The following is a 14,688-nucleotide window of genomic DNA, read 5'->3' as shown; positions in this document are numbered from 1 at the left end:
CTTGACTTAGCTTTATATATGCAGCAAGGGAACTTTAAATCAGTAGATTAGTTTTACATGTATCTCCTCTTTTGTTATTTTTCTAAATAATGGCATGAAATTGATCAGTTTTAGTTTTTCTAATGCACATTATCACTTTTCAAGTTTTTGTACATTTGAGAAATTGTAATAGATGTTGATAAGTAAAAAACATATTGTTCGGTTATTAATCGAGCAACTTAGTATATATACACTCTCATGGACGGATCCAGTAAATCAAGTTTGGGTGAATAAGGTAAGTTTTTGTCTTTTTTTTCTAAAATTAGATAAAGAAAATAATGTATTAAATTTTAAAAAATTAGAAATTAAAGGATAATATCACAATTATAACGTAAAAGTAAAAATTAGAAGATAAATGTCCTATTTAGTTGTTGTGAATTTGTTAAATGTAATAAATAATAATGAGTTAATATAATATATTACCTAGCTCAATATGAGGATGCAACAAATATTCATGATTATTCTAGTTCAATAGTATTTGTTAATACTAATTCGCAGTTTTGTTTGCATTAATTGACGGTTATATTATATTGTTGTTCTGAATTGATATTTTATACATAGTACACCAATTTTGAACCCCTCCCATGTTGTTAGATTAAATGGTGAGACGACAATGTATGAATTATATGTTGAATGTTGATTTATTATTTGTTTATTTAGTTCATAATTAGTTTAGTTAGACTTAGTCTTATTTTTAATTAATTCCTTATTTTAAGGATTAGACTTTTTCAAAGTTAGTTAGTTTAATGTTATGTGCTTATTATTAAAGGCTTGAACTATAATAATATAGGTAAGTCTTTTTGTTGGTTCAAAGCCTATTTTTACCATCATCGAGAGAGAAGAAAAATTTCGAGCTGCGGTTCGATTGAAGAAGAGATTACACGAACTTGTGTCTACGTTGAGAAACAGGTCGTGATCTTGAGAAATGGGAGACGAAAAGGGCGAGTCAAGTTTAACGAGCTTACCCACATTCGACGGGCAACACTACAACTATTGGAATGAGCTGATGGAGAATTTGTTGAAGGCGAAGGGATTGTGGGGGCTAATCGAACGAGGGGTTGAGGAGCCGAAAGAAGGGACAACGCTCAACCAGACGCAACTCGACGAACTAAGAATGAGGGATTGTAGGGTAAAACATATCTTGTTCTTAGCCATTTCTAGGGAAATTAAAGAGCAGATTTTGGACAGAAATACATCCAAAATTATTTGGGAATCCTTGAAGACAAAGTACGGGGGTAATGAGAAGGTTAAGAAATCGATGCTGAATACTCTGCGGAGGGACTTTGAGCTTCTAGAAATGAAGAACACTGAGTCGATTAAAGAATACTTTGCTAGGGTGACGGCCGTGACAAACAAAATAAGAAGCAATGGGGAGGTTACTCCAGACTCCAAGGTTGTTGAAAAAATATTGAGAACTCTTACCGAAAGGTTCACGTATGTGGTAATATCGATTGAAGAAGCCCGAGACACAACTACAATGAGTATTGATGAGCTGCAAAGCTCACTGGCTGTACATGAACAAAAATTCAAGAAAATGAATGTGCAAGAAGATCATGCTTTGAGGGTTGAAGAAACTAAATATGGTAGAGGAGGAGGTCGTATGGGGTCAAGAGGAAGAGGTCGAGGTAGAGTCAGAAGTTTGGATAAAGCCACTGTTGAATGCTATAAATGTCACAAATTAGGGCACTTTCGTTTCGAATGTCCAAGTTGGGAAAAGGAAAACTATGCAGAGGAAGAAGAAATATTGTTGATGACACTTACTGAATCAGAAAGCTCTAAAGGGAATATGGAATGGATAATTGACTCTGGATGCTCAAACCATATGAGTGGCAATAAAGCTTTGTTCTCTCAACTTGATCAAAGCTTTAGACACACTGTTAAGTTAGGAAATGAAGTAAGTTTGGCTGTAGTTGGGAAAGGAAATACAAGGTTAACTATGGGAAAAGGTAAACAAACCATTTCTAATGTGTATTATATTCCTAAACTACAGTGTAACCTACTTTGTATGGGACAACTCCAAGAGAATGGAATAACTATATTGGTTGAAAATGGGGAATGTAGACTATACCATCCTGAAAATGGTTTGTTCTTTGTCGCAAAAATGGCAAAAAAAAGAATCTTCAAGCTTACAGCCAAGCCAATTTTTGGAGAAGAAGGCAATGCACATTCATTGGAGACCTGCCACCAAACTGTGACTGAAGAAACTACACATTTATGGCATTGCAGATTTGGACACACCAGTTATAAAAACCTCCAAATCATGTAAACTAAGGGTATGGTTGAGGGTCTGCCTACTGTGAAGATTCCAGAGAAGAAGTGTTTTCACTGCTGTGTGGGAAAACAACCCAGAAATAAAATACCGAGGAAGAGTACTTGAAGAACATCCAGAAGATTGGAATTTGTTCACTCTGATATTTGTGGACCAATAGCACCAACCTCAAACAACGGCAAAAGGTATATTCTTACTTTTATTGACGATTTTTGTAGAAAAGTTTAGGTATATTTTTTAGTGGAAAAATCAGAAGCTCTAGATAAATTTAAAGTATTTCTAGCTCTAGTTGAAAGAGAAAGTGGTGAGGTGGTGTCAAGTCTTCGTACTGATAGAGGTGGTGAGTTCACCTCAAAAGAATTTAATACTTTTTGTGAAATGAGAGGTATCAAAAGACAATTGACAACTGTTTACACTCCCCAACAAAATGGGATTGCTGAAAGAAGAAATCGAACAATTATGAACTCAGTTAGATGTGTTATGTCAGAAAGAATGGTGCCAAAAGGTTTCTGGCTAGAGGCTGTCAATTGGTGTGTACATGTATTAAATAGAAGCTACACTACAGCTCTTGAGAATAAAACCCCTGAAGGAGCTTGGAATAATAATATACCATCTGTCAAGCATTTTAGGGTATTTGGTTGTGTAGCATATGTACACATACCAAATCAAAGAAGAGTTAAGTTGGATGATAAGAGTCTGAAATGTGTCTTGATTGGTTTTAGCAAAGAATCAAAGGGTTATCGACTATAAGATCCTAAGTCAAAAAGGGTGATAGTTAGTCGAGATGTTGTTTTTGAGGAAAAAGAAGGATGGAAATGGGATGAAGATGAATATAAAGATGGAGCAGAACATTAATGTAAAGGATTATGTGCCTGAATATTACTCTGAAAATGAGGAAGTAGAAGAAGTTATTCAAACTGGAAATGAAATTATACATGCTGATGTTTCTGCTGTTAACACTCCCAGTAGCTCAAGTAAAGACTCAAGCTCTAATGAAGATTCAAGTGACTCAAGTCTTACTTCACCCGAAAGAAATAGTAGAGTTATACTTGTTGATGTTCCTGTTGTTAACACTCCTCATAGCTCCAGTCAAGATTCAAGCTCTAATGAAGATTCAAGTGTCTCAACTGACTCAAGTCTTATTTCACCCGAAAGAAATAGAAGAGAAAATAGAAGGACTCCCACATGGCTTTAAGACTATGTCAGTGGGGGTGATATTTCGGCTGATGAAGATGATGTAGCCATGTATATAGAGTTGGACCCTTTAACCTATGAAGAAGCTACCAAAAGCTTGAAGTGACGTATGGCTATGAAGGAGGAAATTCAATCAATAGAAAAAAATCAGACATAGAAACTTATGGAGCTACCAAAGAATGCTAAAAGCATTGGTGTTAAATGGGTTTTTAAAACAAAGCTAAATGAGCTCGGTGAGATTGATAAATACAAAGCAAGACTAGTGGTAAAAGGATACTCTCAGAAACATGGAATTGATTATAATGAAGTTTTCGCACCTGTGGCAAGATGGGACACTGTGAGACTGTTGATTGCAAAGTCAGCCCAACAAGGATGAAACATGTATCAGATGGATGTGAAGATCACTTTTCTTCTTGGAAAATTAATTGAAGAAGTTTTTGTTGATCAACCACCAGACTTTACAAAAATAGGTGAAGAACAGAAAGTGTACAAGTTGCTGAAAGCATTGTATGGCCTTAAACAAGCACCAAGGGCATGGTATAATCGAATAGATGGTTACTTTACTCGACAAGGCTTTAAGAGGTGTCCATTGGAGCCTACCCTGTTTGTTAAAAATGAATGAAGGAAGATTGGTGATTATAAGTCTCTATGTTGATGATTTGATAATTAATGAAAATGATGAAGAGTTGATTAGAGTTTTTAAGGAATCTATGAAGAAAGAGTTTGAAATGACAGATTTAGGAAGAATGAAGTTCTTTCTTGGTGTTGAGATAGTTCAAAGTGATGAAGGTATTTCTATTAATCAACAAAAATATGCAAGAGAATTTCTAGCAAGATTTGGGATGATGGATTGTAATTCTGTTAGAAATCCATTGTTCCCGAGGCCAAGGTTGAAAAGAATGAAGATAGAGTTAAAGTGGATTCTACTAGCTATAAGCAGATGATTGAAAGCTTGAGATACCTCACTGTGACAAGACCAGATATCATGTTCGTAGTTGGTTTGGTGAGTCGATATATGGAATCACCTACTGAACTACATCTGAATTTGGTTAAGAGAATAATCAGATAAATCAAAGGGACAATAAGTATGGGCATTTTTTATTGAAGAGGAAAATTAGAAGAATTGATTGGATATACAGACAGTGACTATGCTGGAGATGTGGATGACTGAAGAAGTACATCAGGCTATGTTTTTATAATGGTATGCTGGAGATGTGGATGACTGAAGAAGTACATCAGGCTATGTTTTTATGATGGGAAAAGGAGCAGTAGCTTGGTCTTCCAAAAAGCAACCTATTGTAACTCTATCCACTACTGAAGCTGAATTTGTTGCTGCAGCTTCATGTGTTTGGATGAGAGGAATCATAAAAACACTTCATCACTTTCAAAAGAAGAGTACAATCATATTTTGTGATAATGTGTCCACTATTAGTTTGTCTAAAAATGCAGTGCTACATGGGAGAAACAAACATATTCATATACGTTATCATTTTATTAGAGAGTTGTCTAGTAAACGTATTGTGGAACTCGTACATTGAAGGACAAGTGAGCAGGTTGGAGATGTTATGACAAAGGCCTTGAAACTTGATTTATTATTTGTTTATTTAGTTTATAATTAGTTTAGTTAGACTTAGTCTTATTTTTAATTAATCACTTATTTTAAGAATTAGACTTTTTCAAAGTTAGTTAGTTTACTTTTCAAATAATGGTTTAGTGGTTTAATATATTCCTGATTTATAGGTTAGTTGATAATGTTATGTGCCTATTAAAGGCTTGAACTATAATAATATCAGTAAGTTTTGTTGGTTCAAAACAATTTTTTTTATCATTGAAGAGCTCGAGATTTAAAGATATTTCGTTTATACTTGCACTTATATTCCATTATTTTGTTTTTGTTTATATGGAATTGATTTTTTTTAGTTATATCCCGTTGAACTTGTTTATTTGAAATTGAACTTTTACTAACAAAAGTTTTGCTAGTAAATATGTAATTGATTGGCTTTTTAGAATATGAATAATAAAAATATATTTTTTGATAATTGAAATTTATAATTATTATATTTATAATATTAAAAAAAAGTAGAGCACTAATAGGTAAAAGAGCCCTAACACAATATAATAGGAATATGGTGAAGGTTGCTTAAAATGGAAAATGGAAAATGGAAAAGTAAAACACATAATGGGTAAAAAAAAAAAATAGTCATAACAACGCTAGAAACCAAAGCACAAAATATTATGTGGTCCAATATTATAAAAAAGTTCTTAAACTCTTAGAGTTTTAATAATAAAATATGAGAAATGATATATACATTACCCTTATACAACATCTTCCTAATTTGATAAGAAAGAGAAAATATATTTTGAAAAAATACCGGAGAGAGAAAAATATTTTATCTTTTTTACAAAATCAAGTAGGTACTATATGAATGTGTTGTAAAAGGGTATTGTATATATCATTTCTCATAAAATATTGTTACAACCATAATATTTTTTTTTATAATATTGGATTAATACAATTTTTATTCGTTACACATTGCTCAATATATGAAATTATATAAGAAATCATAAGTTAGTCATTATTCAATTCAATGCATACAAAACATCAATCTGTCTATAGCTAGATGGATACCCAAATTTCCTCACAGTCCAATTTTGATTTTTAAAAAACAAACATAACATTTTCTTGCTGGTGGAATATGAAGATTGGTAAATTTTAGTTTGCTTTTCTAATCTCCCATTTATTTTCATGTATAGTTTAATGGGAATGCAGTTTCACATATCCATTGTTCTATAACTAGATAAAAACTTTAGTGGCACATGTATACATCGAAATACCCTGTTTTATGTGCTGGTAAAAGTCAAATTTATTATGGTGGTGGAATGGCACGACATAGTCCAAAGGTGGTGGTACATTTTCTTGAGCCAATGCAATCAGCGATCCTATTTGCATTACAATAAGTTCCTTTTCTATGGACAGCCGAAGGACCAAACGAAATGAAATTTGCTAGAATCCTTCTGCTCGATTCAGACTCCATCAAGAACTCGTCTTCATTACCGACCCCATCTGCAATTCTTCGTCCCATTGAGAACTTGTTGTTAGCTTTGCTATGAATAATAGCGACATAGTTGATGATGAGGAAGAAGATGATCATGTTATATATTTGGATAGTTTTGGTGGCCATTGTTTTGTTTGAGGGTTAACTTATTTATTTTTTTTACCCATCCTTTTATAGAGCTTTAGATCAATGGGAATTGCAAATGACAATAATGAGAATGAGATATAGAAATTGAATAATGAGACAAGGTGGTAGGTTTGCTTTTAATTGACTAGAGTGGTGGTGCAATACTCTCATCTAACTTTTTTAAATATATATTTTGTTTTTGAAAGAAATATATTTGTATAAGTAACTATCAAATTAATTACTTAATTAATCAAATAAATTATCAAAATTATAAATTTACTTTATTAAATTTAAATTTAAAAAATATATTTTAATATTTTATTTACACAAATTTAAAAGAACTCTTTTTATTATAATTATCAATTTTTATTAAAAAAGTTCATAAAAAATAAAATCAAACCGTACAACAATATATCAATCACTTTATTGTGCTGGGGTCATTTTCATTTTAGTGGATCCATAAGAATTTGCATCCACTCAAAAATATATATTTTATCATTTAATTATTTATATATATATTTCTGACAAAAATTTATTACTTGGATTATTATAATGGGGTCATCTTCTCATCCATATATGAATTTGCATCCACTTCATGTATTTTTATCTTTTTAAATATTTTTTATATTATATATATATATATATATCAGTTATTCATCATTTTTTCTTTTTAACTTAAATTATATATTATCATTGAAATGATTCAATTACTATATATGCCTATTTTAAATCGATTTTATAATAGTCTCTCCAATTTGAATTAGTTTGAATTGCTTTGTACAAGACAATTGAGAATTTTTACCTCATATATAGTTATTTAAATTATTACCTAAACGAATCGCTCACAAAGGAATAATGAATTCATGTTTATTTATTTATTTTTAAATTAATAAAATATCTAAGACTAAAATATTTAAGTGAAAAAAATAGTAGGTTACCTAATGACTAAGGTAATCGGCCAAGAAAATAGTTGAGTTTCCATAACTAAAGATCAAACTTGACATTCATAAATTTGAATGATCATTTTTATATTTTGTTAAAAATAAATTTATATATATATATATATATATAATATATATATATATATATAATATATATATATAATATATATATATAATATATATATATAATATATATATATATATATAATATATATATATATATATAAACAAACTTTTGAGATTTATGAAATATATTAATGAACAAATTAATATTCATTCACATTCACAATAAATACTTATATTTATTTGTAAAATTATTAAATTAATTTTTTATTTGAATTTTTTTAAGATTTTGAATCTTTTATTTTAAACTCACCCTTTGAGTCTCATTATTTTTAAAGTTATAAAAAATATAATTTTGACTTATCAATTTTCAAACATCGTTAATTTATTATTTACGTTGTATATATAAATAAAAAATTATTGAATTGTCAAATTCAAATTTTTACTAAGAGCCAATTTAGATTTCGGATCTCTTCTATTAAACCTTACAATTTGAGATCTTTATTTTTTAAGTTATATATAAATATGTTTTGTTTTAATGGATTCAAACGCTATTAACTTATTATCTAAATGACATTTATAAGAAAATAAAAAAATTACATCACTAATTTAAATACCTAATTTCAATAAATTGAGGGTTTTGACTACCAATTATTTTCTAGATAACTGGTAGTCAAAATCCTCAATTTAGTGAAATTTGATAGTTAAATTAGTGATATAATTTTATTTAGTATTTTTTTATAAATGTCACATAAATAATAAGGTAATGATGTTTGAATTCGATAAACAAAATCTTGTTTTTGTATAATTTTAAAAATAAAAAGCAAAAAATTTATAAGATTTAAAATAAAAGGTCATAAATCCCAGTTGACATTCAATAAAGAGTTTCAATTTACCATAAATAAATAAAAGATTCATATCACTAATTTAACTACAAAATTTCAGTGAATCAAGTGTTTTGATTACTGATTCTTTGAAACTCGGTAATTAAAATCCTTCGTTCTCTGAAATTCGATAATTAAATTAGTGTAGTTTATGATAATTTTAATAATAAGAAGTTTTAAATTATGAGGTTAATATACTCATACAAGAAAGACAAATTTTAAAATTCAACCCATAATATTATAATAAAAAGTAATATTAAAGAGTTTAGCTAATTATATTGCTGATAAATTTTATAACAAAATCTGCTTAAATGACAATATTTTCCTTTAAGACAACTTCAAATAATTTTTATTTTGTTGTGGAAGTAAATGAGAAAATTAAAAGAAAGAGAGAACTTGTGTAAAAAAAGAAACAATGAACCCAAATTTGCATAGTCGCCGCCGGCCATAACTCCCGACGATCCTTCGGCTAGAATCTCTAGGCGAGCAGCATTCGGCTAGACCTTGATCTTCAATCAGCAAGAATACGGTAGTGATATCTTGAAATTCATTTTTTTTTTTGTTAAGCAACACATCATCTTTACGAAAACGGCACTGTAGTTGCAATTGTAGAATGTAGATCTTGTCTCAACCTTCATTTTCGTCAGCCCTTAATTTAGGAAGATGAACAACATACCTATTGATTTAGTGTTCTTGTTCATCATGAAATTATAACATTTTAATGTGATAGGGATTTTGGAAACATGTAAACTAGTCTTATGCTTTCTTGTAAGTAATGCTATAACTGAAGTGTATAAACCAATTCAAATTATTATCCATTTAGGCTGATGTATTCAAATTTGAGATGAAAGAGTTTAAATTATGGTGTTCTCATCATCAATGCTATGCAAAAGTTGGTTCTCTAGATGGAAAACATAATTCAGTTCCGAGAAGCTAAATTTTCTCTTGTGCTTCACTGTTCTAAACTGACTTGCTAGTTAATAAGCATTCATCACCCCAGAATCTTAGTCATTCACTACATAGCTGAATACTAAATTTCCAATTTCTTTCCTGTGCGAAACAGTACTTTGTTATAAGCGGCAGCAGCAGCTTCATGTAGCTTCTCTTGAGGATCCCCAGTCTTGGTACCAAAAGTAAGATGATCTCCTGCAGTTTCCTGAAGTTGCTGTGCTTGCTGGAGGCTCCCTAATACAATATCCATGGTTGGCCGTTTCTTACCCAGATCATGCAGACAGCTCAATGCTGTTTCAACAAACTTCCTCAGACACTTGCGTTCTACATTCCCCATCAAATTAGGATCAATAACCCTCTCAGTGTTCCTCTTTGTGATACTCTGCTTGAACCATTGTACTAAAACTCTTTCTTTTTGTGGCAAGAGCAGATCCATTGCTTTCCTAGCGCAGAGCACCTCCAGCAACACTACACCAAACGAGTATACATCAGATTTTGCCGTTAGGTGACCGGACATTAAGTACTCAGGATCCATGTAGCCCAGGGTGTTCCTAACAACAGCAGTGACAACTGTATGTGTGATTCCATTTGCGTCATCTTCATCATCTTTGAAAACCTTTAAGCCTGAAATTTTGGCACTCCAATTGTTATCTAGCAAAATTTTGCTGGACTTTAAGTTTCCATGAATGATATTTTCTCTATGAAGGTAATGCAATCCACTTGCTATGCTAATACATATATCAAGTCTCTTCTTCCATGGAAGAGGGCTAATCCGTGATCCATATAGATGTTTGCAAAGAATTCCTTTTACCATGAACTCGTAAACAAGGAATATTTCTTCTTCCATTTTGCAATATCCAATGAAGGAAACTATGTGAACATTGTGGAGCTGATAGAGCTTCTCCACTTCTGAAAGACTATACTCCTTGTTCTGTTTTCTACATCTTTGTATTGCGACCTGAAGTTCTATATCATCCAGGGAACCTTGGTACCACTCTCCATAATCTATGTTGTTGGGACGACCAAAATTGTGTGTGGCAGCTCGAATTTCATCTAGTGAGAAAATACGGGGAGATTCTGGAAGGAGGCTACTCTCTGGTACTTCAGGTAATGGTTTTACCTCAGTCATTTTAGATGTTTTTTTCGACCACCACGATGCCTGATTTTTGGGGCTATCATCTTTTGTCTTTCTTCTCAAGGCACTCTGAACCAACTTCATCACTGTTCTCTTGTTTGACTTTTGTGTACTTATCTCAGGCATGTTACCATGTATCAAATTGGAAGACCCTATAGGAGGAGAGGTTTTAGATAGAAGATTTGTATTTGAATTCCCATCCCCAGCTATCTCCTTGTTTTCAGATTCATCATCAATATCAGATGTCTTTCCCACATCTCTCTCTTCCCACTTGGTGATCGCATCAGTTCGCCCACTATCGCCTGACACGGCTTCATCAGTGTCAGTTGCAACCTCCTCAAGATCTTTTTCTTCATCTACCTCTGTCAAAAGCCATCCAAAATGGTCTTTTGATGAAAGTGCAAATTCAAGCTTTTGCAAGACATCTGACATTCTAGGCCTTTCATTTGGACGGCTATGTAAGCATTTTTCGGCGATGCCTACAAAGATCTTGAGAGAATGAGGCAAGATTTTTCCCTTGAGGAAAGGGTCAATCATGTCTTCAATTCTTCCCTCATTGATGCAACGTCGTGCCCACAATGCTAAACTACGTTCCTCTCCCTCAAACCTTCTATCAACTGCTGGCCTCCCGCAAAGCACTTCAAACAACACCACACCAAACGCATAAACATCGGATTTCCTGGTTAATCTATGAGTCAAAAAGTACTCTAGATCCAAATATCCGAATGTGCCCTTGACATCTGTTACAATAGAGGTGCTCGACTGGTTGCCATTGTTGTGGCTGTTACCTCCCATTTTGGACAATCCAAAATCTGATATTTTGGCCACCCAGTTCTCATCCAACAAAATGTTTGAGGTCTTCACATCTCGATGTATCACTCTGTGCTCTGCCCCACTATGAAGGTAATCCAATCCACGTGCTGCACCAATGCAGATTTGGAGTCGTCGCTCCCAAGATAGTGGATAACTCTCAACTTCACGAATCTCGGGAGTTTCATTTTGGCGACTGGAAAGAGTCCTCGTAATTTTGTGGAGATGATCAGCAAGGCTACCATTAATCATGTATCCATATACAAGAATCATCTCCTTGTTTTCATCACAATAGCCAATTAGAGTAACAAGGTTAATGTGCATGAGCTTGGAAAGCGTTTTGATCTCTGTCCAAAACTCATCCGCTCCTTGTTTGGACAAAGCCTTCAGCCGCTTTATAGCAACAGTTCTAGATCCTTTGTCAATTTGCCCCTTGTAAACCTTGCCGAACCCACCATCACCTATCACTAAGGCATCATCAAAGTTGTTGGTTGCCGATTGTACCTCACTAAGTGAGAATCGTCTTCCAAATTGGTTTGAGGGCAATAACGATGGAGATATCTCTCTCTCACTTTTCTCAACCCAATTTCTTAATTTGTGTACACCAGCATTCAACAGAATGAGCAGAATTATCAAGATACCTACTATTCCATCCCTGCTCCAAAGGGTCCGTTGTAGTTTTGTCTTGATAGAGTTGGGAGTATTTACTGAAGTTTGTGGAGTATGACCTGCCAGGTTGTTGTCGGGATTGCTTAACTTCACTATCTCCAATCCGTTGAGAATAACACCGGTTGGGTAGTTAGTCTCCGACTCAGAATAATGCGGTTGTAGTGCTATGGTAAGATCAGACTTCCCTTTACTTGGATCTCCTTCCAAAATCACCATATAATCCTTGTACACAGGAACCCCATTTGCTCCGCTCCATTTGATTATATCGGCATTAGTCTCTGCGAGCCTATCATTTAGGAAGATATCGAATTCTCTTTGACTGCTTTCCTTAATCCCGTAATCCAGTTCACAGAAATGCATTCTAACAAGGTACCTAAATCCAACATCAACTGGTAACTTCCATGTAAGATTGAAGTTTATATATGCCAGCTTGTCTGGATCCATTAACCAAGCTGATTGATATACTCTTAGTGGCGCTGTGTATGCAGGAAAATTATTGTACTTTATGGGAATTGTTGTAGCAATCGGCAAGATACCTGATGGCGTCGAGTAGGCAGATGCTCCCAACCATGCACGAAACATGCCCGTGTCTTCAACAGGCAGAATAGAGCTCCCCCCAATATTTAAACGGTGAACCACCTCAAGTGCTATGCTATTGTCAATATCAAAGAGGAGATGTTTTCGGGCAATGATAGGAACACCCGGGTTGCTTTCTGGAGTATGATAGAGGTCAGTAGGCATGGAAATGACCTCTATTCCATTCACGAAAGCATACATGGTAGGCGATGGAGTGAAGGTAATACTTAGAATCTGATTCTCTTCCACATTCAGACAGAATTCTTTACTAAAAAAATTCAATCCCATGGAGTTTGCTTGAATGGAAGCGCTGAAGTTGCTGAGGAGCGTATAGGACCCAGATTTGACTGTGAAAAAGTCCCTCGACTTGTCAAAACCAGGATATGAAGCCGGGTAAAAGTGCAGGCGGACAAACTTCTGGCCAGGAGTGACTCTGAAGTCATAGGAGAATTGGGAAACAGAGACACGAGCAGTTGAATATGGAATAAGTTCTGTAAGAAAGGATTGAGAAGGCTGTGATAGTCTAACTGAACTTCCATGTCTTGAACCTTTATCTCCAGCCCACTCTCGTCCATCTGATGCAGTTGACTTTCTTGAGGAACCACAGTCGATGGAGATGTTGTCCACGGGATGATAATAGCAAGTGATAGTGGTTACTGTCGTAGCAACCAACAAGGTGATGAGCATAAAGGAGGTGGAAGAGAAGTATTGGAGTAAACCCATTTTCAAAGTGTCTGCTATTATGAGTTTAACAATAAGATCGAGCTGCTCATATTCAGCCAAGAAGAAGAGAAAGAAAATTGGCTTTAGCAAGATACTTGTTAGCATATAAATTCTGTCCCTATATGTCCCCACACGGCTTTTACAATATGGTCCCGCGGTAGACAAAGGCAATAATGTCCTTTCCTTGAAGGAGACTTGGACTTGGCTAGTCAACTATGGTGAGAATGAATTCTTTATAATAAATTTAGCAAAAAATGTTTATCTTTATAATATTGTGTACTCTGTGCGCCTCTAAGTAGAACATTTCTTGCCCAAGACCAGATTTTGAATTCTTCACAGTAAAAGCCTATGGTGATTTAGAGTTTGTTAATTAATTTACTTTAGTAATAGTAATAAATTTCATTTTTTTTTTCGCAAAAGGTTTGAGATTATGTGGAGATCTATTGAAACTAATATCTTCTTTGTTTCTACTGTGAAGTCTGTGGCCAAAACTCCAACTGTGACAACTACAACCGAATCGGAATTGTAGCAGTGGAAACATTTTTCTGGTATGTTTCCTTCTCCCCCTCACTCTCATCTATATTTGTTTCCATTTTCATACATTTAAGGTTGACTGTTTCAAAATAGTCTGAATGAGGCCTGGCTCTTTCATTTAGAAAAGTGTTGTGAAAACTGTAAGCAACTATAGTTATTAATTTAAGTGGTTAATAGCTGTACGCCTGTGCACCATGTTGAAAAAATATTAGCCTGACTGGCTAAACTTTAATTTAATTATCACCTTATTTTTTTGAAAGGGACCTTACTTAAATAAAATTCAACAAAATAGAAAACAACAACAAAAGATACATAAGCCATGGAAAATAAAAAAAGATAAAGAAAGGCAACACCAATACATTCTCTCATAATTTTCAAACATTACTTGAGATTTGTGATTATGTAGGGGGCGATGAGTCTTTAGTGAGTATTCATACCTCAGTTATTGCACGAGGTAGTATGATTATTCGCGTGTTTTCTCTGGCTAATCAATTTTCATATTAGAAGTCTTGAAACCTTTCTCCACTTTACCTCATTTCATCTTGTTCGTATTGGCTCCCAAGTCGAAAAATTACAGAATTACCTTGCTTCTCAACAATCCGTAGAACAGGTCTACTAGGCCAACTAATAGTTTCTAAGCGGACTATGCCATCTTTCATTCCAAATATCTTTGAATTTTCACATATTAAAATATTATGAGCATGTAGAATATGCAATA

The 14,688-nt window shown here is 33.5% G+C and overlaps 1 protein-coding gene across 1 annotated transcript; it reads right to left on the bottom strand.

Annotated features, from left to right (window-relative positions):
* Window positions 1–9,397: 9,397 nt before the first annotated feature.
* Window positions 9,398–13,495, bottom strand: LOC124936178 (putative receptor-like protein kinase At5g39000). Its single transcript, XM_047476649.1, has one exon. It carries the CDS (start codon window positions 13,434–13,436, stop codon window positions 9,603–9,605), a length of 3,834 nt encoding a protein of 1,277 aa, XP_047332605.1. The 5' UTR covers window positions 13,437–13,495; the 3' UTR covers window positions 9,398–9,602.
* Window positions 13,496–14,688: the final 1,193 nt, after the last annotated feature.

The sequence above is a fragment of the Impatiens glandulifera genome, chromosome 4, assembly GCF_907164915.1.
Source record: "Impatiens glandulifera chromosome 4, dImpGla2.1, whole genome shotgun sequence".
NCBI lineage: Eukaryota > Viridiplantae > Streptophyta > Magnoliopsida > Ericales > Balsaminaceae > Impatiens > Impatiens glandulifera.
Note: the sequence above shows the minus strand (reverse complement) of the source record. Positions and strands in the feature narration are given on the sequence as shown.

What these genes read in the sequence shown, in the direction of transcription:
- LOC124936178 (XM_047476649.1), bottom strand. Translation starts at nt 13,436, where the DNA reads ATGGGTTTACTCCAATACTTCTCTTCCACCTCCTTTATGCTCATCACC.